A 24,913-nucleotide genomic window follows, 5' to 3' on the forward strand; every position below is an offset into this window, starting at 1 on the left:
GAACTAAAAAGCCTCTTGATGAAAGTGAAAGAGGAGAGTGAAAAAGTTGGCTTAAAGCTCACCATTCAGAAAACTAAGATCATGGCATCTGGTCCCATCACTTCATGGGAAATAGATGGGGGAACAGTGGAAGCAGTGTCAGACTTTATTTTCAGATCAGATCAGTCACTCAGTCATGTCTGACTCTTTGCAACCCCATGAATCGCAGCACGCCAGGCCTACCTGTCCATCACCAACTCCCGGAGTTCGCTCAGACTCACGTCCATCGAGTCAGTGATGCCATCCAGCCATCTCATCCTCTGTCGTCCCCTGCTCCTCTTGCCCCCAATCCCTCCCAGCATCAGAGTCTTTTCCAGTGAGTCAACTCTTCTCATGAGGTGGCCAAAGTACTGGAGTTTCAGCTTTAGCATCATTCCTTCCAAAGAAATCCCAGGGCTGATCTCCTTCACAATGGACTGGTTGGATCTCCTTGCAGTCCAAGGGACTCTCAAGAGTCTTCTCCAACACCACAGTTCAAAAGCATCAATTCTTCGGCGCTCAGCCTTCTTCACAGTCCAACTCTCACATCCATACATGACCACAGGAAAAACCATAGCCTTGACTAGATGAACCTTTGTTGGCAAAGTAATATCACTGCAGATGGTGATTGCAGCCATGAAATTAAAAGACGCTTACTCCTTGGAAGGAAAGCTATGACCAACCTAGATAGCATATTGAAAAGCAGAGACATTACTTTGCCAACAAAGGTCCGTCTAGTCAAGGCTATGGTTTTTCCAGTGGTCGTGTATGGATGTGAGAGTTGGACTGCAAAGAAAGCTGAGCGCTGAAGAATTGATGCTTTTGAACTGTGGTGTTGGAGAAGACTCTTGAGAGTCCCTTGGACTGCAAGAGTCCCTTGGACTGCCAGTCCATTCTAAAGGAGATCAGTCCTGGATGTTCATTGGAAGGACTGATGCTGAAGCTGAAACTCCAATACTTTGGCCACCTCATGCAAAGAGTTTACTCATTGGAAAAGACCCTGATGCTGGGAGGGATTGGGGGCAGGAGGAGAAGGGGATGACAGAGGATGAGATGACTGGATGGCATCACCAACTAAATGGACATAGTCTGAGTGAACTCCGTGAGTTTGTGATGGACAGGGAGGCCTGGCATGCTGTGATTCATGGGGTCACAAAGAGTTGGACATGACTAAGCGGCTGAACTTAACTGAACTGAACTGCCAAGTTCCAGCCCCGCCTGACCCAGGGTATTCGAAGGGGAGACGGCGTCGGCGACTATTTACATATTCATCAAAGATATAAAGAGTAATAGAATGAGGATAGCTCAGTAGGAAAATTCAGTGGAGAAAAGAGGCTGAGTAGCTTGGTTTACGCGGAAAATCAATATAACCTGTGACACCAGGTTAGCTCTGACCACGGAGGCTGCAGGCGCCCTCTCGAATAGCGGAAGGTGCCCCACCTTAGACACCTTCTCGAGTGGGTCTTAGAAGCCCAGGCAAATAAATGGTCGCAGAGGACCTCCGCGCTCCAGATGCAGACTCAGCTGGAAATTGAGGAAAAGAATGACATGGGGAGACCAGGCTTTGGTGAGCAAGGCCCGTAGCTTTATTTTCAACAGGGGCTTTTATACCCTAAGTTACACATAGAGGATAATAGGGGATGCAAAGTCAGCAGTCTTTGATCCTTATCAAAAACCAGGGTTTCTATCCTGCAAATTTATCGTATACAAATGGTTTAGGTGATTTACATCATCTTCTGGCCAGAAGGCCTATTAACATTTTATGACTCTTGACAAAGGTTTGTCAACCATAAGACTTATTTTCTCTAAGAGTAATTATTTTAAGGTTTGGCGCCATCTTCCGAAGGTGTTAGATAAAATTGCATTCCTATAGGGCAGAGGTGCAGTGGGTTTACAACAAAGGAAAGAATTTATTACCTTAAGGGTCTAAAGTTGCTAACACCAAGGCCACCACTTATTTTTTCTACATACCAACTATATTAATTAATACACATTCAAGGATACAATTCAGGGGATGTGGAAACTTGGCAGCAAGCATTGGCTCATTAACGAAATCTTTTACTAGTTTTATTCTGACAGTTTCTAACTCTCTGAGAGGCTCTAAGCTATTTGAATATCTTAAGCTTTCCTCTTGAGGCTGGGAGACTGTAAACAATCGTATGCATAGCTGTAGGAGTCCAGGTAAACTTGTCAGGCGAGTTAGAGAGCTATCTGAGGGGTTTAGATTTAAACACTCCTAATTGCCCAGGAACTTTATTAATTGGAGCTGTAAGTTAACTCTTTGACAGAGAGAGCGAGATGGTGGTGGGGGACAGCCCCCGGTAAAGTCAGAGGTGAGAGCACAAAGCAATAAAGTAGGCAGACTCTGGTTTTTTTGGGGGTAGATGCTCAAGAATATCCGGGGGACTCCTGAGGCTCAATCCCGCCTTTGCGTATGCCAAGCCTCCTTCCTCATGACCTTTGTCACGAGTGGAATGCCTCTCGCTGGCTCCTGGCATCGAACTGATGCCTAAAAGTTCCCTGAAAGGGAAAAACCTCTAGAAACTTCCAACAGAGCTACCCTTCAGGGTTGAAGGTGGAGTTGGGAGAATGGTCTTTTAGATCTCTACAACTGCATAATTTAAAAAAATTTTTGAAACTTAGAAATGCATTGCTTCTTCAAAATGAAAGATAATCAATTTTAACTTTAAAGAAAAAAAACACAAGGAAGTTGGGTCAAAGGGAGAGAAGTCAGACAAGCCTGGGACCAAGCTTTGTATCCACCGTGCAAGCTGTGGGACTCAGGCTCCAAGCCCTCCCACACCCAACATGGAACAGGACACAACTTCCACAAAAGCATCACAGTCATCCCGGGGGCAAGGACACCAGTCATTCCAGAGAAGCACAGTTTTTTGGATGTGGCTATGCCCATGGGTCCAGTAGCCAGGACAAAATCACAGCACGTTGGTACCACGAGGGACTGCAGAGATAATTGGCTACATCATCCTCTCTGAGAGGTGAGAATACTTGGGCCCAGGGAGCTGGAGGGGCCAATTCATCATGCAATTAAGGAAGCACTTGGTTCCTTGTAGAACCAGTTCAGTCAGTCCATTTAAGGCGGAAGATGCTGTTTCCACCCTAACTGGCCATCTGAGGTCCAGGAGGCATGGGCTTCCGTCTGGCTCATGTCCTTTAGTGAGTCCTCCAGTCCTTGCTCAAGACAAAAGAGCTTCACTGGCACCAGGCAACTGGCAAGCTGGATGTTGCTACAACTATGCTGCAAAGACTCTATAGAAAATGAGTTTATGGTTACTACATTTTTCATCTTACAGTTTATCTGTCAGTAACCTGCCACCAAAATAACCATTCCAGCTTTAGGCTGGACATTTCTGGGACTATTCCTTCTAGAAGCAAGTTTCCTGTAGAAATAAATAAGTATTAACAAGAATCACAGCAAAAGAAGAGAAAACTGAGTGTTGAGCTGGGCTGTGGGTGTCTGATGACCGTGTTTTGGAAGCTCCCCATTCATGCTGGGGAAGATGCATGGCAAACAGTGGCCTGTGATTATGGCTCAGAAAGGCAGAGACCCAGCTCTGCTGTCAGACTCAGCTGACCTGGCTGTGTCTTTTAAAACAGCCAGAAGTGTACTTTATTAACCATTCAGAGATTTTTAATCAGAAACCGGCCCCAGAATGTCAGGACACATCGCTAACTGCTTAAGCAGAAATTAAGAAATTGCAGTTCAGTGACACTGTCTCACGGCTACCTTGGCTATGGGCAGACATACTGTTGTTCAGACAGTGGATAAATATCTTGGAAAGTGTCAGTGCAGAATTCACACTTGGCACATGCAATCCAAGCAGGAAAAGTTTTCCTGCACCAGTGACCCATCTCCAGTATGACAATTCAGTCTTTGTGCCAACAGTTCGGGGTCTCTGGATTCGCTTGGCAACAAAATGACCATTACTTCGCCCATTATTTTGAAGAAAAAGATCAGAGGCCACCAGCGTGATGACGATGGAGTTCATACATGAATCACAGCAGTTTTCAACCCTCCCTGGAGAAGAAGGATGTAGTATAACTGTCAAACAAGGAGCTGGGAATATTAGAGCTCAGAGAACACATCCTCTCTGAGCCAGGATAAGAGTCCCAACCTGGAAGCAGTACATGCCCATGAGTTTCCAAAACCACAGAGCAAGTTGGTGGCTAGCAAGTGGTGGCTCAGAAGTTATAAAGGTGATGTCATGGGCTGCACTGGGTCCCCAAAATTCATATGTTGACAGCCTAATCCCAGCACCTCACAATGTGACTATATTTGGAGATGTCCTTAAAGTGGTGAAAAAGTGAAGTCGCTCAGTCGTGTCTGACTCTTTGTGACCCCGTGGACTGTAGGCTACCAAGCTCCTCCGTCCATGGGATTTTCCAGGCAAGACTACTGGAATGGGTTGCCATTTCCTTCTCCAGGGGATCTTCCTGACCCAGAGATTGAACCTGGGTCTCCCACATTGTAGGCAGACGCTTTGCCGTCTGAGCCACCAGGGAAATTCTTTAAAGAGGTGATTGAGGTAAAAGGAGATCTCAAGGATGAGCCCTGATCCAGCTGACTGGTGTCCTCATATGAAGAGTAAGAGATGAGGACACAAACACACACAGAGAAGGATGATCACACTTGTTCACAGGGAGGAGATGGCCATCCACACGCCCAGGAGACAGGCCTCGGGGGGAACCAGCCTTGACCACACCTCGGCCTTGGGCTCTCAAACTCCAGACTGTGTGAGAATAAGTATCTGTCCCGTAAGCCACCTCGTCTGTGGTTCCTCACTCTGGCATCTCCGGAAGACACGCTGGGACACAGCTCACACAACCCGCGAATGGCAGCTGCACCCCTGGTAAAAGTCAGGGAGAATTTAAATGCATCTATCTGTATGGTGTAAGTTAAGCATTAAGTAGGTTTCTGAGGTTTAAGAGAAAAACAGAAATATCGAAATGCTACCTTCTTTCCTTTTTCCTCTCATTGCCAACATCCCCATCATAATCTAGGCTGTATTTCATTTGACAGACTAGCAAAAAAAATTCAGTTTTTCTCTCTGTCTGTAAACTTCACACATGTCATTTATAGATAACGCGGCTTCACTACCTGCTCTGTGGGCCACAAGCAGGGTGTGTGTGTGGGGGGCCCCACCTCGCCCTCAGGAAGGGGAAACCAATCAGCGTTTCCTGTATCAATGTGAGGCTCTTCAAATACTGAGAACGTGTTCACTTGAAGGGGAAAACGTCAATGGTCTGAGTACAGGGATCGTGTTCTCATCTGCTTACCACCAGCTAAAGCCCTAAATGCTGTAAGAATATGAGCCAAGTAAATCTGTTTAACCTGAACCCCTCTGGTAGGATTTACCGCTCGAGACAGGAGAGAACATGGAAAGAGAAAGTACAACTCGCAGACGACTTCAGAAATGCTTTCACTACACTGAAACCCCACGTGGGCACTGAGTGTACTGTGGTGAGGATGAAAGGCAGGTGACCGAGCCTGTGGGCCCCTGAGATGCAGAAGAAATGGCTCCACTCCCAGCTCAGGACCCGGTGAGGGTCTCGGGATGCAGGCCTGGGAGCCATCAGCCATCAGCCTTACAAGAACTGGAGGGCTTGGGGCCTCTCTGAGAGAAAAAAGAAAACATTTACCAATGGGCTGAATAAGTAGGAACACACCAGGTTCACGATGGAGCAGGATGAATCCTGTCAGAGTCAGTTCCAGGTTTAGTGAAGTACCTTCTAGGGCAATCCCAATGGGGTCATTTGTTGGAACTTCACTGAATGTTTGAAAAATTTATCTGGGAGAAAAAACAGGAGAGAAGAGCTGAGAACACTTTGGGAAACAAAAGTGATGGGAAGAGACATCTACCTTACCGGATATTAAAAGCATGTTATAGAGCTATGATATGGTACTGATGAGGGAAAGAGAAGAGACGGCAGAGCAGGAGACCTGGTATATTAGGGGCTCCTATCTGATGGGTGCATCAGAAATAGGAGAATACATGGGTATAAAACAGGTGGTATTCTGTATGATCCTATAGCACACACTGAGTCGAGTTAAACAGAAAATGAAAATTATTTTAAATAGAAGGACGTTTAAATGACGGTACTTCTGATTTCTGGACTAGGTAGAGTTTGAAAACAGAGAAACAATGGAGCACATCTTAAGTGAGATGTAACAGAGCCATCTTTTGGGCTCCCCTGGTGGCTCAGGCGGTGAAGAAGTGACCTCTCTTCACAAAAGTTCGATCTCTGAGTCGGTAAGATTCCCTGGAGGAGGAAATGGCAACCCACTCCAGTATTCTTGTCTAAAGAATCCCAGGAACAGAGGAGCCTGGCGTGCTGCAGTCCATGGGGTCACTAAGAGTCGGCACCACTGAATGACTAGGTAGAGCACGGCCTCTTTGGGGCAGTCTCTCAGAGCTATCTGAGGTGCTGTCTCCTGGGCTGCAGACTTCATCTTGAATCAGATCAGATCAGATCAGTCGCTCAGTCGTGTCCGACTCTTTGCGACCCCGTGAATCGCAGCACGCCAGGCCTCCCTGTCCATCACCAACTCCCGGAATTCACTCAGACTCACGTCCATCGAGTCAGTGATGCCATCCAGCCATCTCATCCTCTGTCGTCCCCTTCTCCTCCTGCCCCCAATCCCTCCCAGCATCAGAGTCTCTTCCAATGAGTCAACTCTTCTCATGAGGTGGCCAAAGTACTGGAGTTTCAGCTTTAGCATCATTCCTTCCAAAGAAATCCCGGGGCTGATCTCCTTCACAGTGGACTGGTTGGATCTCCTTGCAGTCCAAGGGACTCTCAAGAGTCTTCTCCAACACCACAGTTCAAAAGCATCAATTCTTCGGCACTCAGCCTTCTTCACAGTCCAACTCTCACATCCATACATGACCACAGGAAAAACCATAGCCTTGACTAGACGGACCTTTGTTGACAAAGTAATGTCTCTGCTTTTCAATATGCTATCTAGGTTGGTCATAACTTTCCTTCCAAGGAGTAAGCGTCTTTTAATTTCATGGCTGCAGTCACCATCTGCAGTGATTTTGGAGCCCAGAAAAATAAAGTCTGACACTGTTTCCACTGTTTCTCCATCTATTTCCCATGAAGTGATGGGACCGGATGCCATGATCTTCGTTTTCTGAATGTTGAGCTTTAAGCCAACTTTTTCACTCTCCACTTTCACTTTCATCAAGAGGCTTCTGAGTTCCTCTTCACTTTCTGCCATAAGGGTGGTGTCATCTGCATATCTGAGGTTATTGATATTTCTCCTGGAAATCTTGATTCCAGCTTGTGTTTCTTCCAGTCCAGCGTTTCTCATGATGTACTCTGCATAGAAGTTAAATAAACAGGGTGACAATATACAGCCTTGATGAACTCCTTTTCCTATTTGGAACCAGTCTGTTGTTCCATGTCCAGTTCTAACTGTTGCTTCCTGACCTGCATACAAATTTCTCAAGAGGCAGGTCAGGCAGTCTGGTATTCCCATCTCTTTCAGAATTTTCCAGTTTATTGTGATCCACACAGTCAAAGGCTTTGGTATAGTCAATAAAACAGAAATAGATGTTTTTTTGGAACTCTCTTGCTTTTTCAGAGCTATCTGAAGTGCTGTCTCCTGGGCTACAGACTTCATCTTTAATCAGATCATCTTTAATAATGATTATTAAATGCTTAAATTGTAAGCCTTCTCTATGTTAAAATCACAGACAAAACTACAAGATAAAGAGCAAGGTGATAATGCTTTTCAGAAAGTTAATAGTAATAAAGACGATGCTCCCTTACCAGTCACTCATGTGAGAGGACTGTCTGCCTCCTTCTCGCCCACCATAAATCCCAGACACTCTGCTCACCAGCTGCCTGGCATCTGACTTTTTTATCTAGTGGAAAAGATGAAAAAAGCCACCTACTGCATTCTTCACTCCTATCCGCTATGATAGGTGAACGTTGGGAGAATGTCCCCCACTCCGGTCACCTGCAGCCTCTGGGACATTTACCCTTCTCCCCTCGTCACACTGTGCTGCTTGGTCCCAACCCCTAGCTGAGGGTGCCCGTTCATAGTGTGTTTTATTCCACACCTCCTGGGCATCCTGCATCCTGCAAGGGCATTGTACCAGCATCACCTGTCCCCACGAGACCCTCCCCAATGGCTCCCCCCAGCAGACAAAGATGCTGTTGTCTTAAAAACAAAACCAAGCACAAGTTCGTCCTGTTTCCCTCTCTAGCTACTGTTCATGTCTTTGCTCTGAATGGCTATGTCTTTTGCTCGACCCTGTTTGAAACTTGCCCACATGCTATAAAGCAGCCTATAGGCCCATGAGTGTAGCTAATATTACTAGTTATATAGTTATACTCCAGTATAACTAGTCCTCCCCTCACAATCACCAGGACCCAGGTTCAGGTCCAGTAAGAAAGGGAACCAAGAGATGACTGTGGGTCATTCTTGTGTGTGTGCACGCTAAGTCGCTTCAGTCTTGTCCAACTCTGTGTGACCCCATGGGCTGTATCCCGCCAGGCTCCTCTGTCCATGTGATTTCCAAGGCAAGAATACTGGAGTGGATTACCCTGCCCTCCTCCAGGGGATCTTCCTGACCCAGGGACCAAACCCATGTCTCTTGCATCTCCTACTTTAGCAGGCAGGTTCTTTACCACTAGCACCACCTGGCAAGCCCAGATGATTCTTACATACAGTTTAAAAAGATGACCTTTCCCTTTGTAAACTGAGTTTCCCCTGGGGGAACCTGGCAATTTCTTGTTGGAGGATTTCTATGACCATTGGCTCTTAGTTCCTCTTTCACGCTCCTCCTCTGGCCCCTACCCTGTCCTCTACCTCGGCATCACCACCCGCTGGCCTTCTGGGGTTCTCACAGCTCTTGTGTGCCCTGGGTGGTCCTCAGAGCTCCCAAGCAACTGCCCACCCAGGGCAGCTTTCTTGATCCCCTGGACCAGCAGCAGCCTCCACTCTGTCTACAACTGCTTGGGTACTGAGTTTGCCCACCTGCCCACTCATGCATGGGTGCCTTTTCTGTGTGTTTCCATGGCACTGATGTGTCTGTTCTGCTCCCTTAGCCCTGCATCCCCACCACGAGCATCTTCATGCCTTTGGAAGGTGAATCTAAGAGGATGATGCCCTGGCTGCCCAGTGACAAGGCAGCACAGACGGGGCAGCTTAAGCAGGTGTCCCTTCTCTCACAGTCCTGGAGGCTGGAAGGCCAAGCTCAAGCTCCCGAGGCCTCCTCCTGGGTGTATAGATGGTCGTCTCCTCTCTGTGTCCCCACAGGGTCCTCACTCTAGTCCTGATCTCTTCTCAGGAGGACCCGGGCAGGTTGAATGAGCACCCACCCTGGTAACCTCATGTTAACTTCATCCGCTCTTTAAAGGCTCTACCTCCACATAGAGTCCCATTTGGAGGTCCTGAGCATCACAACTAGACATCTGGGGACACACAGTTCAGTCCATAACAGGTGGTGATGGAGAAGACAAACCACCACCATTCCTCTGGAGATGCCATGCTTTGGGCACAGAGCTGTTTTGAACCATTGTTTTGTTTCACCCTCAAAATGACCCCACCCACCCATCTAGTCTCCTGTGTTCTCAATCACGTGATGACTGAGTGCCTCCCAGTGTCCATGTGACATGACATCCCTCTCCTCTCCCACAGGACATACACCTTCAGTGTAACCCCTGACCTGAGCTCCAGAAAGGACGGCGAGGCCAGCAGCAGACGGAACGGGGAGCCCAACCCACCATCCTCGTCCAGGAGCCTCAGCAGCCTGCAGTCTCTACAGGTAACGGGGCCCTTGATGCCAAACAAACCACGCAACCATGCCCTGGGTCAGCTCCGGGGAGACTTGGCCCCCCAGGAGCAGCTTTCATTCAGACACTGATTCCTGGAGCTCAGGCCTGGGTGGGCCAGCAAAGGGCCCATCCTTCTGCTACCACATCCCTCTGCTCCGTCCATCCGGGGAAGAGGGTGACCCACACACACATATACATATACACATACACACACATACACACATACATACATACACACATACACACACTCACATATACATATATATACACACCACACACACACATATACACATACACACACACCACACACACACATACACACACTCACATATACACATACACACATATACACATACACACATATACACACACACACATATACACATACATACACTCATACACACACATATACACATACACACACATATACACACTCACATACACATCACACACACACATATGCTCACATACATATACACACACACTACACATACACATATACACACACATATACATATATACACTACATGTACGTATACACACACATACACACACCACACACACATATACACATACACACACACTACACACACATATATACATACACACACTCACATATACACATACACACACATATACACATACACACATATACACACATACACACACTACACATACACATATACACATACACTTGCACACATATATACACACACATACACACATATACACATACACACACATATCCACACTCACATATACATATACACACACTCATATATACACATACACACACACTACACATACACATATACACACACACACATATACACACACACACATGGCTGTGAACCTGTCCAGTGTCCACAGGACAGTGTCCACAGTGTCCACATACAGCTCTTGTCTAAAGCTCAGTACTCGTGACCAAAGCTCAGTCACTCACGGGGCCAGGACACATGCTGGGGAAGGGGCAGAGGCCCAGCCCTCCCAGTTTGCCATGCTCTCTCCCTAACTCTGCCATCAGCCAGCTGACTCCTGCCCCAAGTACCCCCCAGCCCCCAGAGGCTGCCTCTAGGTCAGACAAGAGCTGCACACAGGGCAGGGGAACCAGAACAGCGTGAGGGCATCACGGTGACCTCTAGCCCGGTCCTCAGGGGGACCACAGCCCGGGAAGAGGAGCCACTGACTGGGGGCCAGAGGCCTGCCGGCCCCAGGCAGACACAGATGGGCACCACCGGCTGCCTGCCTCAGTCTTACTGGGGAGGGGGAGAACTGGCCTAGAGTAGGGCTGGGGGCCCCCTGAGGCTGAGCCCCCTCTTTTCAGATTGAACAAGGAGAGGAGTTAGGTGGAAAAGCTCAGCCTCAGGCTCAGCCTCTGTGTGAACGTGCTGGTGTTTAGTGGGTGAGACCCTGACACCAGTCCTTGTGAATGGAACCCTCCTCTGGTCTGAGACCACTTCATCCACATGGTGAGAAAGGAAAACTGGCTACAGGTATGCCAGAACAATCATGTAGTGGGCTGAACAACGGCCCCAAAGAAGTGAGGTCTCAATTCCTGCCGCCTGTGAAACTTACAAGGAAACGTGTGTCTGCCTGTGGGACTGAGATGAGGATCTCAGTGGAGAGGTTGTTCTGGATTATCCCGTGATCCTAAACCGAATCACCAAAAGCAGGGGTGTGATGCGCGTAGAAGAGGAGACACAGCACTCAGGGAGAAGCCATGTGCCCAGGAGGCAGAACCTGGAGCCACACACCAAGGCAGCCACATGCCAAGGATGCTGGGGCTGCCGGGAGCTCAAAGAGGCAGGAAGGACCCTCTCCTAGAGCTTCTGAGGGGAACTGGCCCTGTGATAGCCTTCAGAACCAGAAGGGAACAAGCTACTTTTGTTTTCAGCCCCTGAAGTGGGTGCTATAACATCCCTGGTGACCCTGACCCCAGGCATGACCAAGTCCTGCGTCCTCCGTGGAGTCCCCCCTGCCCACCTCCTGTGGCAGCACCATCAGCTCTGCTCCCCCTCCATCCTCTAGCATCTGTGACTCATCTTTCCACGCTTGTCCTCAGCCCCAGTGAGACCCCCTAAGTGGGGCACCTGTGGACGACTCCCTGTGTCCCAGAATCAGGCACAGGTGCTCCGGATGCTGACGGCACAAGTCACAGGAGACCACGGGCCTGTGCTGATGTGGAATTTCCCATTCTGCTCCAGAATTGCTGTTCAGTCGCTCAGTCATGTTCGACTCTTTGTGACCCCCATGGACTGTAGCCCACCAGCTTCCTCTGTCCTTGGGATTCTCCAAGTGGGTTGCCATGCCCTCCTCCAGGGGATCCTCCCAACCCAGGGATCAAACTTGTGTCTCTCTACATCTCTTGCATTGGCAAGTGGGTTCTTTACCACTAGTGCCACCTGGGAAGCCCCTCTTCCCTGGTTACTCATAGCTAAACATATACCCTGACACCAAGCAGAGAACCATCTTTAACATGCCAACACCTGGGTGGTCCTGGAGGGCCCCTCAGAAGAGGACCAGTGCCAGCAACAGAAGAGACTAGGATGGATGGATGGATAAATGATAGATAGACAGATAGACAGATAATAGATACATAGAAGATACATAGACAGATACATTAGATACAGGTGGTCCCCAACTTATAAGGTTCAACTTACAATCTTTTGACTTTACGATGATGTAAAAGCAAATCGTTCAGTAGAATTTTAAATACTTGAATTCTGCTCTTTTCCAAGACTAGTGATGTGTAGTCCAGTCCTCTCTCTGATGCTTGGCAGTGGCAGCACAGCCCCATTAGCCCTTGATCACGAGGGTGAAATACTGATACACTGATAACCATGCTGCACCTAGACAGCCGTTCCGTTTTTCACTTTCAGTACCGTATCCAGCAAGTCACAGGAGATGTTCACCACAATTATAAAATACGCTTTGTGATAGATGAGTTTGCCCCTCAGTCAGCTAATGTAGGTATCTGAACATGGTTAAGGCAGACTGAGCTGAGCTAGATGGTCAGTAGTTTCGATGCATTAAATGCATTTCTGACTTAAGACATTTTCAACTTATGATGGTTTTATTGAAATGTAACCCATCACAAGTTAAGAAAAGATCTGTACTTATCTACGTATCATATATATAGATCTATTATACCATGTAATATGTATTTTATACTATTATATTAATACTATAGATTATGGATTTCCCTGGTGGCTCAGAAGGTAAAGAATCTGCCTGCAACGTGGGAGACCCAAGTTCAATCCCTGGGTCAGAAAATGTTTCATTCCAGCAGCCTGAAGGGACAAGACCAGGGTAGGCACTTGGAAGAAGAGGGAAGGTGGAAAACTGATGTGCTGAGGGGTGGACCATTCATTCCACTTTCTCTCCACTTCCTGTGTGCACTCTAGTGCCCAGAACATTAAAGGCTGCAAGAAATAACAGATGATTCTACTCCCACCTCATTGTAAAGGCCCCGGTAAGACAGGCTGCAGCTGCTCAACAGGCTTCCCAGCTGACACTAGTGGTAAAGAACCCACCTGCCGATGCAGGACATATAAGAGACGTGGGTTCAATCCCTGGGTGGGGAAGATCCCCTGGAGGAGGGCATGGCAATCGACTCCAGCATTCTTGCCTGGAGAATCCATGGACAGAGGAGCCTGGCAGGCTGCAGTCCACAGGGTTGCAAAGAGTCAGACACGACTGAAGTGACTGAGTACAGCACAGCATAGCTATTGAACAAGGACGGGAGGGATGCCTTGGAGTAGGGGCCGGGGACAAGTCTCAGAACGCAGTGTTAAACCTCAGGCGCCTCTCCTCCCCCCATCCCAGGCCACGATAGTGAGGAGAAGCGTCCTGGTGGTACGCCATGGGGAGAGGGTGGACCAGATCTTCGGGAAGTCCTGGCTGCAGCAGTGTACAACACCCGATGGTAAGTACAGTCCTGGCAGGATCCAAACAGAGGAATTAGAGCTAACACAGATCACGTCTCAGTATGCTTAGTCAGAGCCCTGGGGCACCATTCTTTACTCAGACTGAACTCCCATCAGAACCTAACCTCCTCCCAGATCCTCAGCTTCTTTGGAGCTCTGCCCTCTCCTTCACAAAGTGACCACAGATGAAGCATCACGGAGGCAGAAGACTCAATAGAATAGGTTCACATGTGGGGAGTCATAGATGCTCTTGAGAATATGATAAAAATGACGGAACTTCTCTTTGAATGGAAAACAAATACCACCTTCCGTGCAGAAGCAGTTAACACTTTGGCATTTAATAAAAGCCCTTAAAGCTTCCAGTTCCAGCAAAGTCTCTGTCAATGGAAATTCTGGGGAGGCAGCTTCTAGAAAAATCTTGCATAGAACCTAAAAAGACAAGATATGGAAAACAGCCGCTACCTCTCTCTGATTGGTGAACTGTTGGAAGGCTGGGCTGGTGTGTTCAGGCACAAGTGTTGACCGGCCACATGACATACATAGAGCAGGTCTCGGGAGAGGAATTTGGCTGCTAGAATCTGTTGTGGCCAGGATGTCTGGGAGACATGTGAGAGGATGTGAGGGCTTGGTGTGTTACGGAGTCCTCTGTGGGGATCACAGATAATCTGAGGATGAGATCAGACCTAACCCTACTGACTGTTTACTCTGAGCCAGGCTGTGGGCTCCAGGCATCTCCTTACTGACTCATTCAAACAACTATATCGTCGCCCACGTTTTACAGATAAGGGGGAGTCAGTCAGCTGCCTCTAATACACAACTAGTCACTGGTGGTGCCAGGATGTGCACCAGACCGTCCAAGCAGAGTTCAAGGTCAAACTCAAGGTGAACCAAAGTGCTCTGAGCCTCTGAATGGATTGGGGTTGGGGCAGGGCAGTCCCAGTGAATCCCCGTGAAAAGTGAAAGTGAACATGAAGTCGCTCAGTCGTGTCGGACTCTCTGCGACCCTGTGGACTGTGGCCCACCAGGCTCCTCTGTCCATGGAATTCTCCAGCCTGAAGCAATTGACTAACAGCACACAAGGCAGGACCCACTCCTGCCCTCTGTATTCCGGCCCACAGGCAATGTGACACCTTAAAGCCAGGGAGATGGGTTGAATTGCATCTAACTAATTAATGCCAATTTGAGATTCGTATTGAGTTAAGCTAAGTCAGTCATGGAGATGCTTGTTCTTAATCAGGGCAGTTGCACGAGTGTATCTTTGGGAGGGGTTTGAGAAGATGAAGAAGGTCTGGTGGTGCCTGCAGATGAAACACAGGTTTTCTGAGTTTGAGGAAATGTGTGCTGAGTAGAGTAGAATTTCCTCCTGAAATTTAATCTACATTGCAGGGTGCATTCAAGAAAAAACACCGTTGACAACAGTTTAATTACCGTGCTTCAAATGTGGGTCTTGATCTTAAGCATTTAGTGGGACAGGTATGACCTAACTTGATGGAATTGAACAACTGGTGCTTATTTATGCTGTAGGAAGATATTACCGGCCAGACCTGAACTTCCCTCGCAGCCTGCCCAAACGGAGCCGCGGCATCAAAGACTTTGAAAACGATCCACCATTATCGTCTTGTGGAATTTTCCAGTCCAGGATGGCAGGTATGTTTGAGGCTCAACCTAGGAGGAATGGGGCTTCCCAGGTGGCTCAGTGGTAAAAAATCTGCCTGCCAAGGCAGGAAATGAAGGGTTCAACCCCTGGATTGGGAAGATCCCTTAGAGAAGGAAATGGTAACCCACTCCAGCATTCTTGCCAGGATAATCCCATGGACAGAGGAACCTGGCGGGCTACAGTCCATGGGGTTGCAAGAGTCAGACACAACTTAGCGATTAAACAGCAACAACCAAGAGAATAGTAACAATGATTGTAGCAGTGATTATCACTCACTGGTACTGAGCCCTTGCCACATGCTTTGAAGGCAGTAATAGCATTATCCTCACTCTGCTGATGAAGAAACTGAGGCCCAGAGAGGTTAAGTATGTTGCCCAAGATCACATAGTAACCCAAGATCACACAGCAAGTAGGAAGCTCAGAGACTTGACCCAGGAATGGGTTGGTGGGGAAGTCAGGAGGAATGAAAGGGATAAAAAGAACAAGAGAGAAAAGGGAAAAAAAACAAAATCAGTGATCACTGTGTACACTAAGGATGTCATTTTAAAAATTGAAAGATACATCCTGTCTTTGATTTTATTTCAAAATCTGTCCCTTTGGGCTTTTGTTTTGTCTGAGGTTCTGGTTCCACATGATTGACCTTATGGAAGAGAAGAGGCCATTGAGCTCATCTGGTCTGCATTCTATGAATTAAGAAACTCAAATATAGAATCGGGAAGGTTCATGGGCTTCCCAAGTCACACAGTGGTTAACTGGAGGAACATACTAAAACCAGCTCCTCCCTGGGGCCATGCTGGCTGACCTTAATCACGGTTTCCACCCACACATCAGGCACAATCGTACGGGGTGCATACACTGGGGGTGGGAATCATGGAGCTACATAAAAGCTTTCCTGCCACAGGTAGTAAGCTGCCCTCCGAAGTTGCCCCCTTGGGCAGCTACAGTGATGAAGAGGGCACATTTCCCACTGCTGTTTTCCAGGGGAAGCTCTGCTGGACAGCGGCATCAGGATCACCTCAGTCTTCAGCTCCCCCGCCCTCCGCTGTTTGCAGACGGCCAAACATATACTGGGAGGTCAGTGAGAACTGCAGCAACCTTCTCACATGGCCGTGACCTCATGGCTCTTCTCTGGGGGGAGAGGGCAGTGAGCAGAGGTGGAAAGAAAGTGGATGGCTGTGAATGACAGTCTAAATTTACAAGACAGTTGCGAACCAGCCCCTGAGAACTGTGAGGAGGCACTGAGCCTGTTAGCATTTCTGGAAGGTCAAGATTTTAATTTGCCTTTGACCACCTTATGCATGAGTTTTTTAAGAGAGGTTGGTGCTGAGCTTAGAAGAGCAGTGGAAAGGATGTCATTGGAGGAGGAGTTATCAAAGGTGTGAAAAAAAATCAGTTTATGGAATGTGTTTTTCTATAGCAAAAATATGTGCTATTTTTGGCAAAACAGATCATGACTTCCATTTCCAGTTTTCTAATTTACAATAGAAAGTGGAGCTTTTTTTTTCTCATTAAAAAAAAAATCCTAGGGTAGGGTGAGTTGGGAGAGTTAGAATGTTCTAGAAGATGACTCCGATCCACCCTCTGCTTTGGCTCGGTCTGGGCTAAGTGTTTGCCAGGATGGCACTTCTGTGTGACTAACAGGCTCCACAATTGTTCATCTTTTCCGAGGATCAGTGGACCAGCCAAGTCCTCATGGGTGCGCTCCTTCTTAACCTGAGGATGAGCCCAAGTGCCGTGTGCAGTGGGGCCCATGCAAGGATAGGGTGAGCACCAGGGGGCTGCAGGTGTCTTCCAGATCCCGGGAGACTCCGGTCCTTCCTGATGGACAGAGGGTCATCCTGATAGCCTCCAGCGGCCTAGTGCCTCTTGTCTGAGAACTAGCATGACTGTGTGTGAAATAAAATCACGTTTTTTGCCCTCAAAGGGTTGATTTAGACCTAGGAAGAGACTTTTTTACAGAAAGCCAAAATAAACCCTGAAGATGATAAACACTTGTGTTCTGTTGAATTCAGAGTTCAAACTGGAGAAAAAAGTTAAGATAAGAGTGGAACCTGGCATCTTTGAATGGACCAAATGGGAGGCCGGCAAAACTACCCCCACCCTCATGACCCTGGAAGAGATGAAGGAGGCGGATTTCAACGTCAGCCTGGATTACAGGTGAGCCGCCTCACGGTGTCTGCAACTAGGCTTCCTGCTGCTTGTTTAAAGATGATGATGAAGGTGTTATTCACAAGGGACCATTGCAGTGGGGCGTGGCAGAAGAAGAGAGATGGGACTCCTCTCCAAATACAAGGCCCAGTGGGGATTTTTCAACCAGGAGAGGGGTGGGGTGGGAAGTTCATATTGGAATAGGGCAATTCTTGCAGACCTTAAACAATCCTTACTGCAGACAGGTAGGGGGATAGACACATCTGGAGGTGGACGGGGAGCCGAGTTTGCTCAGGTATCCAGGGTGGTCAGATACAGGGGGTGAGGGGTTCTGACTGAACTCAGTCCACAAGGTTGGATGTGAAGCCTACAGGTCCAGCCCACTGAGAAGAGGGTCAGGGAGCCCGGCTAGCATGTGTCAGCCAGAGAACTGCCCGTAGCTGGCTCTGCCACCACAAGCCTGTGTGCCTGCTGCTCAGTGACAATGCAGGCTGCAGCCCCCAACACCAGCCCTTTGCTGGTTTGGGGCACAAAACTGGAGGCTCACTGCTGACCATGAGCCCTAGCTAGAGGCAGAGCCATCTCACTCCTTCTGTTGACACATGGGCCAGAATGGCAGCTCCCCTCTCCTCCTCCAGGCCCGCCTTCCCCCTCGCCTCTCTCCTGCCAGCCGAGAGCTATGATGATTACGTGCACAGGTGTGCAGTGAGCATGGAACAGATCGTCAGCACCTGCCCACAGGATGGTAAGTGCCCCAGCGACCTTGGTGCCAGCAGCCCCTGGGGCCAGAGTCCCCTACCTCTGAGTTAGAAATGGCTGATTTTGAACCTAGGAATGCCCTGACCTCCCCATCCAGTTTCCCCACCTCCAGAGTGCTGCACACTGCCTCTGTAGAGACACATACCGCCCCCAAACCTGGGGCCCCCAATTCCGGAACCGATGGGACCCAGGATCACAGGGTCAACACAGACCACCCATGCCCACTTCCCAGGAAACAAAAGTAGAAGCTAAGAACCAAACTACCAAATGTTGGGTCGTGTCTAAATGACAATTCAAACAAAACATCTGTTTAAGTTGATGGCTGAGACCATTAGAGAAATTTAAATATGGAAGGTGAATATGGAAATATTTAAAAAACACTTAATTTTGTTAGTGGGGTAATGGTATGGCAGTTGTGTAAAAATGAGAAGTTCTCACTTGGAGATGCAAACTGTGGTACATCCTGCAAAGTAGCGTGATGTTTGGGCTATGCTCTAAAAAACTGCATTAAGTGTTCATCATCCAACCAACAAATTAAGATGTACCTATGTACAATGGAATGCCACTCGGCCATAAAAAGGATGGAATTCTGACATTTGTAACAACATGGATGGACTTGGAGGGCATTATGCTAAGTGAGATAAGTCAGACAGAGAAAGACAAACACGGCACTTGTACATGGAATCTAAAAATACAACAAACTAGTGAATACAACACAGAAAGAAGCAGACGCACAGATATAGAGAATGAATGAGTGGTGGGAGAGTGAAGCAGTGGGGAGAGGGAAGTAGGGAGGGGCAAGTTGGAAGAGGGGAGCAGGAGATACAAACTGCTAGGTATAAAATAAGCTGCAAGGATCTATTGTGCAACACGGGGAAAATAGCCAATATTTTACAGTAACTATGAATGGAGTATAACTGTTAACATTGCAAATCACTATATTGTATGCCTTATATAATACTATACATCAACTATACTTCAGTAAAAATAAAAATACCTCACGGGGAAGGATGTCAGGTAACAGATGATACCAGATGGGCAGAACATCAGCAAATGTTGGAGCTCCCTAATGAGGACACAGGGATTCATCAGACCTGCCTTTGGGGTATATATGAAAATGTCCATGGTGAAACATGAAAAGCCAATCCTATAAGATTTAAGTTAGCAAATGTGAACATCATCCATGTGTCAGGCATCAAATAGAACATCATGGGGAAAATCTCAGTGAAGAAGATGTATAATCTACCCTCAAGGGATATTTGAATGTTGTAGAAGTGGACATGGAACAACAGACTGGTTCCAAATAGGAAAAGGAGTACGTCAAGGCTGTATATTGTCACCCTGCTTATTTAACTTATATGCAGAGTACATCAAGAGAAATGCTGGGCTGGAAGAAACACAAGCTGGAATCAAGATTGCTGGGAGAAATATCAATAACCTCAGATATGCAGATGACACCACCCTTATGGCAGAAAGTGAAGAGGAACTCAAAAGCCTCTTGATGAAAGTGAAAGTGGAGAGTGAAAAAGTTGGCTTAAAGCTCAACATTCAGGAAATGAAGATCATGGCATCCGGTCCCATCACTTCATGGGAAATAGATGGGGAAACAGTGGAAACAGTGTCAGACTTTATGTTTTTGGCTCCAAAATCACTGCAGATGGTGACTGCAGCCATGAAATTAAAAGACGCTTACTCCTTGGAAGGAAAGTTATGACCAACCTAGATAGCATATTCAAAAGCAGAGACATGACTTTGCCAACAAAGGTCTATCTAGTCAAGGCTATGGTTTTTCCAGTGGTCATGTATGGATGTGAGAGTTGGACTGTGAAGAAAACTGAGTGCCAAAGAATTGATGCTTTTGAACTGTGGTGTTGAGAAGACTCTTGAGAGTCCCTTGGACTGCAAGGAGATCCAACCAGTCCATTCTGAAGGAGATCAGCCCTGGGATTTCTTTGGAAGGAATGATGCTAAAGCTGAAACTCCAGTACTTTGGCCACCTCATGAGAAGAGTTGACTCCCTGGAAAAAACTCTGATGCTGGGAGGGATTGGGGGCAGGAGGAGAAGGGGACGACAGAGGATGAGATGGCTGGATGGCATCACTGACTCGATGGATGTGAGTCTGAGTGAACTCCGGGAGTTGGTGATGGACAGGGAGGCCTGGCGTGCTGCGATTCATGGGGTTGCAAATAGTCGGACACAACTGAGTGACTGAACTAAACTAAAAAACTAAAGAGGAAAGAAGCGGACATGTCTGGAATAGCAAGAATGTTACGGGCTTCACCTGTGACTCAGTGGTAAAGAGCCTGCCTGCAGTGCAGGAGATGCACGAGATGTGGCCTCCAAAGTAATGGTGCCATTGCAACCCCATGGACTGTAGCCTGCCAGGCTCCTCTGTCCATGGGATTCTCCAGGCAAGAATACTGGAGTGGGCTGCCATGCCTTTCTCCAGGGGATCTTCCCAACCCAGGGATTGAACCTTCGTCTCTAGTGTCTCCTGCATTACAGGTAGGTTGTTTACCACTATGCCACCTGGGAAGTCCTTACAGTCACCTGAATGGATCACTCTGTGGCCCAGAACTTTCCAAGGAAGCTCGGGTTCCAGTTTCCTCCTCAGGTGGTTCAGTGGGTACAGCCGCAGGGTCTCCCTGACTCAGCAGCAGGTCTAACTCCCCAGCCTGGCTTCATCCCAGCCTTGGCTGCCCATACATGTTGCCCTGGACTTTGAAGGTCCTTCCATAAAGTGAGAGTCCTCTGTGGTCCATTGTGATGACCAGCTGATTAAGCTCAAGTTCACAGGCCTTGTCGACACAGCTCAGAGCATGGCACTGTCCCATCCCTGAAGCTCGAGGGCGGGTATGTCTGCACCCACCCTGTGTGAGGATGTGACAGGCTCAGAAGACCTTGCACGCAAACCAGAGGCCAGTTGCCAGTGTTATTAACCTGTTACCAACCATGTCTGCCTCCACCCGGGGTTGCCAAGGCCTCGGGGTACCACAAGTTTATTCCACTCGACCACTTTGGGGCCCCTGTCTGATAAGGGGCATCCTCTGTGCCTGCCCTGACACGGGGTGCTTTCCTTCAACGGCAGGCGTCATCCTGGTCGTGGGCCACAGCTCGGCGCTGGACACCTGCACTCGCCCGCTGCTTGGGCTGCCGCCCCGGGACTGCGCGGACTTCGCCCAGCTCGTGAGAAAGGTACGCGCCCCCTCTTTTCTCTTGGGGCCACGGAAGCAGGCAGCCTGAGGATGCGGGTCCCCACACCCCCTTCTCAGAACAGAAACAAATGTCCTGAACAACCCAGGGCAGCAGGGACACCCCCACCTTGTCCCCTGAGAAGGTGTCCACTGGCTCTTGTGCAAAGGGTAGCCTCAGGCAGGGGTCTGTCAGAGGATGTCATCTTTATCATCATGGCAGCTTTGGCCATTTGCTGCCAAGTTAATATAAAAAACAAGACAGAGGACTTTTATAATCAGGTCATATGATAAGTCCTTACCACTCTAGTAGTCGAGCACATGGTCCATTTGGTGAGGGTAGGTGCGGGGGTTAAGCAAATTAAGAAAGAAGAGAAAGACCAGTTACTGGGCTGGCTTGCTCTGGGGATGGTGGTAGGTGAGGGGGGAGACTGCAGACAGACAGAAAGCAGCCCCTCCCTCTAGCCTTTGGAGTCATCAAGCCATGGAACATAGGAGCTTGTTGAAGCTGTCAGAGTGCCTGGTGCTGGGCTGGGGTCACGTGTTGTTGTTCAGTCATGAACTCTCTGGACCCCATGGACTGCAGCACACCAGGCTTCCCTGCCTTTCACTATCTCTGGGAGTTTGCTCAGATTCTTGTCCATTGAGTCGGTGATGCCATCCAACTATCTCATCCACTGTTGTCCCCTTCTCCTCCTGCCCTCAACACATACTGAAAAATCAAGTGGGTGATGGATGTGTAGAGAAGAATAACAAGTGGACCAACCTGTAGAGCATCACCCAGCAAAGCAGAGATGGCTTTCCTCCCATTGGCAAGATGAAGGAGGCAGGCAAACTCAGGACTCAGCCCTCCCCATTCCCTGCCCCAGAGACCTACTCAGGGATAGACTTGCCCTCTGCCCTTGTCCTTTTCATCAAGTTAATCAGTTGATTGACCGGCCTTGAGGCTGGGAGTGAAGCAGTGCAGACAACGCCTGTGACGAGAGATAGTCTCTGACCAGGTCACGGCACCATTGCCGGCCACAGCTTGTTTGCTGCAGGTGTGGGCAGCAAGGTGTCTCTGAGCCCCAGAGTGGCCTGGGGGCTGCAGAAGAGCAGACCCCTGGCCCAGCCTGGCCCAGCCAGCACCTCTCTTTGCTGTGCAAAGCCCTTGGGTCTCTGAGCCCCTCCCTGCGCTGCCAGGAAAAAATACAGTCCTCCGTCACCCTGAGATGCCATGGCACCCCCAGTTGTGACAGACAGTGAGGTCTGCAGACACTCCCCACTGCTGTGGGAGGGGCAGGGAGTCCCCCTGGGGGCCACTGTGTTAGATGTTGGTGCCGAGTTCAAGGTCACAGTGCCAGCATGGATGTATCATGCCAGGCTTCAAGGCTGCTGGCTTGAGAACAAGTCTAAAATTGATCAACCTGGTATGGAATATTAATAACTGATTTAACTCTGCTCCAGGTCCCATCTCTGGGTATGTGCTTCTGTGAAGAAAACAAAGAGGAAGGAAAATGGGAGTTGGTGAACCCACCCGTGAAGACGCTGACTCACGGCTCCAACTCTGCGTTTAACTGGAGGAACTGGATCCAGGGCAACTGATGCCACCTCTGTTTGCATGCCTCACATTGGAGAGAAGGGACTCTGCAGAGGCTGTGAGGCACTGCTATCTTGAAGGGATGGGGGTTTCCCCGAGGTGATTCACAGAAGCACAAAACGCACTTTCAGACACCGGAGTGTTGGTCATCTGCCAACTGCCACCCTGCGAGCTAGGCTGTGGGGACACCATCTTGTACCCTGTGCATCTGCCGTGCCACTTGGCGGGAGATGAGGACCCGTGACTCTGGTTCCAGACCCACCCCAAGCCTACCCCAGGGAAAATTCCACTTTATATGTTTTTGTCAAGTTCCCAGCTATTTTTCCTTTTTCTGTTTCAATCACTCTTGGGCTGTTTCCACACAGGCTGAAGGAGGTAAAATATTGAATAAAATGGTGCAAGGAAACCACCTACCAGATAAAAACCAGGAACCGAGCTTGGTGTCCACAGACCAGGTATCAGTGACCTGCTGCTGCTATAATGAGTGAGCCCATGGTGGTGGTTAGAGACACAAGTTTTAAACACACACGCATTTACTCTGTTGCAGCCCTGCAGGCCAGCAGTTCTGAAATGGGCCAGAGGAGTACTCTTCTTCCACAGCCCTCAGGGAGAGTCTGATTCTGTTTCTCTGGCCTTCAGAGGTGCCCGCACTCCTGGCCCCTGGCACCCTCCTCCATCCTCAAAGGCAGCAGTGGCGCCCCTTCAGATCCCCCTGCTCCTCTACTTACACAGTCACATCGCCTTCTGCTGCTGACTCTCCCATCTCCCTTTTGTGAATTCCCTCAGATTACACTGAACCCACCCAACAATCTGAATATCTCCCCATCTCAAGACCCTTAACTTAATTCCACCCGCATAGTCCCCTTCGCCGTACCATGTGACACAGTCACGGGCCCAGGGATCAGGGCGTGCACCTCTCAGGGGCCACCCTTCAGCCCATCACCCCCAGTCCTCCCAAGCACATTGGGCTATTTATGCAGAGGCCAGGGTGGAAGGCTTGTGACATCCCCTTGGTGCAGGGCTTACTCAGTTTCTCTTTTGCTCCATTTTGATCCAGTGGAGCTGGGAGGAGGGCTTTGAAAAATGGAGGGGTTGGGTCCTGCCCTGACTGTCAGGAGAGAGAAACCAGAGAGGACCCCCACCCAGGCACAGTGAAGCCTCCAGGGATGGTGCAGCCAAGGGTGCTCTGACTTTGAACAAGCTGGTCCAGGCAGTCAATGGAGGGGGCACCCAGCTCCGTCCTCTCACCCCATCCTTGCCCAAGAAGAAGAAATAGCCCTCAGAGTGCTCAGAGGGAGGGCGCAGTCACGCTGAGACACTCTGCTGACCCCAACACCTCTATTCTTTTCTGGATACACCAGTGCCACACTGACATTCCTAATCATGATGGTGAATAAAAATGTCACAAGTCAAGCTCGTGGGATTTACACATTCGCCACTTCTTTGGGGTGGTCCCCAAGACATCTGGGTTCACCCTCTGTGGGCTGAGGCTTCTGGGTCTCATGGCCTGAGTGGTGAAGGAGACAAACCACCACCTCCTCCTCACTGGACTACCTGTGGGCGTCTACACCAGACAACAAGATGGGTCTGAACCTCAGAGCTTGAGGTCAAGTATGCAAGGGACACAGTTCTCTTTATGTCCTATAATGCTGGTTGACAAGACCTCCTTCTGCAACAAAGGTAGAAAAGCCCTCTTCTGTCATTCTTGACTTCTAGAATGACCCTCAAGTGGGAGGTGGGGGGAGTGGGTGGGAGGCGGCTGGAGTACAGAACTGTGCTGGGGAGGGGTGCAGAGCGAGGTGCCTTTGGAAGTGTTTCATTATTTGG

The 24,913-nt window shown here is 48.8% G+C and overlaps 1 protein-coding gene across 2 annotated transcripts in view; it reads left to right on the forward strand.

Moving 5' to 3' along the window:
- Positions 1-24,499, forward strand: part of UBASH3A (ubiquitin associated and SH3 domain containing A) — a 42,934-nt gene extending 18,435 nt beyond the window's left edge. Inside the window, exons 7-14 of one of the 2 annotated variants that reach the window (XM_070795337.1) lie at positions 9,689-9,815; positions 13,651-13,750; positions 15,276-15,398; positions 16,390-16,482; positions 17,421-17,565; positions 18,195-18,301; positions 21,405-21,511; positions 22,954-24,499. In XM_070795337.1, coding sequence (XP_070651438.1) covers positions 9,689-9,815; positions 13,651-13,750; positions 15,276-15,398; positions 16,390-16,482; positions 17,421-17,565; positions 18,195-18,301; positions 21,405-21,511; positions 22,954-23,091 — 940 coding nt within the window. In that variant the 3' untranslated portion in view covers positions 23,092-24,499. The remainder of the gene's footprint in view (positions 1-9,688; positions 9,816-13,650; positions 13,751-15,275; positions 15,399-16,389; positions 16,483-17,420; positions 17,566-18,194; positions 18,302-21,404; positions 21,512-22,953) is intronic. The other variant, XM_070795343.1, reaches the window with a different exon arrangement.
- Positions 24,500-24,913: the final 414 nt, after the last annotated feature.

The sequence above is a fragment of the Bos indicus genome, chromosome 1 (genome assembly GCF_029378745.1).
Source record: "Bos indicus isolate NIAB-ARS_2022 breed Sahiwal x Tharparkar chromosome 1, NIAB-ARS_B.indTharparkar_mat_pri_1.0, whole genome shotgun sequence".
Taxonomy (NCBI): domain Eukaryota; kingdom Metazoa; phylum Chordata; class Mammalia; order Artiodactyla; family Bovidae; genus Bos; species Bos indicus.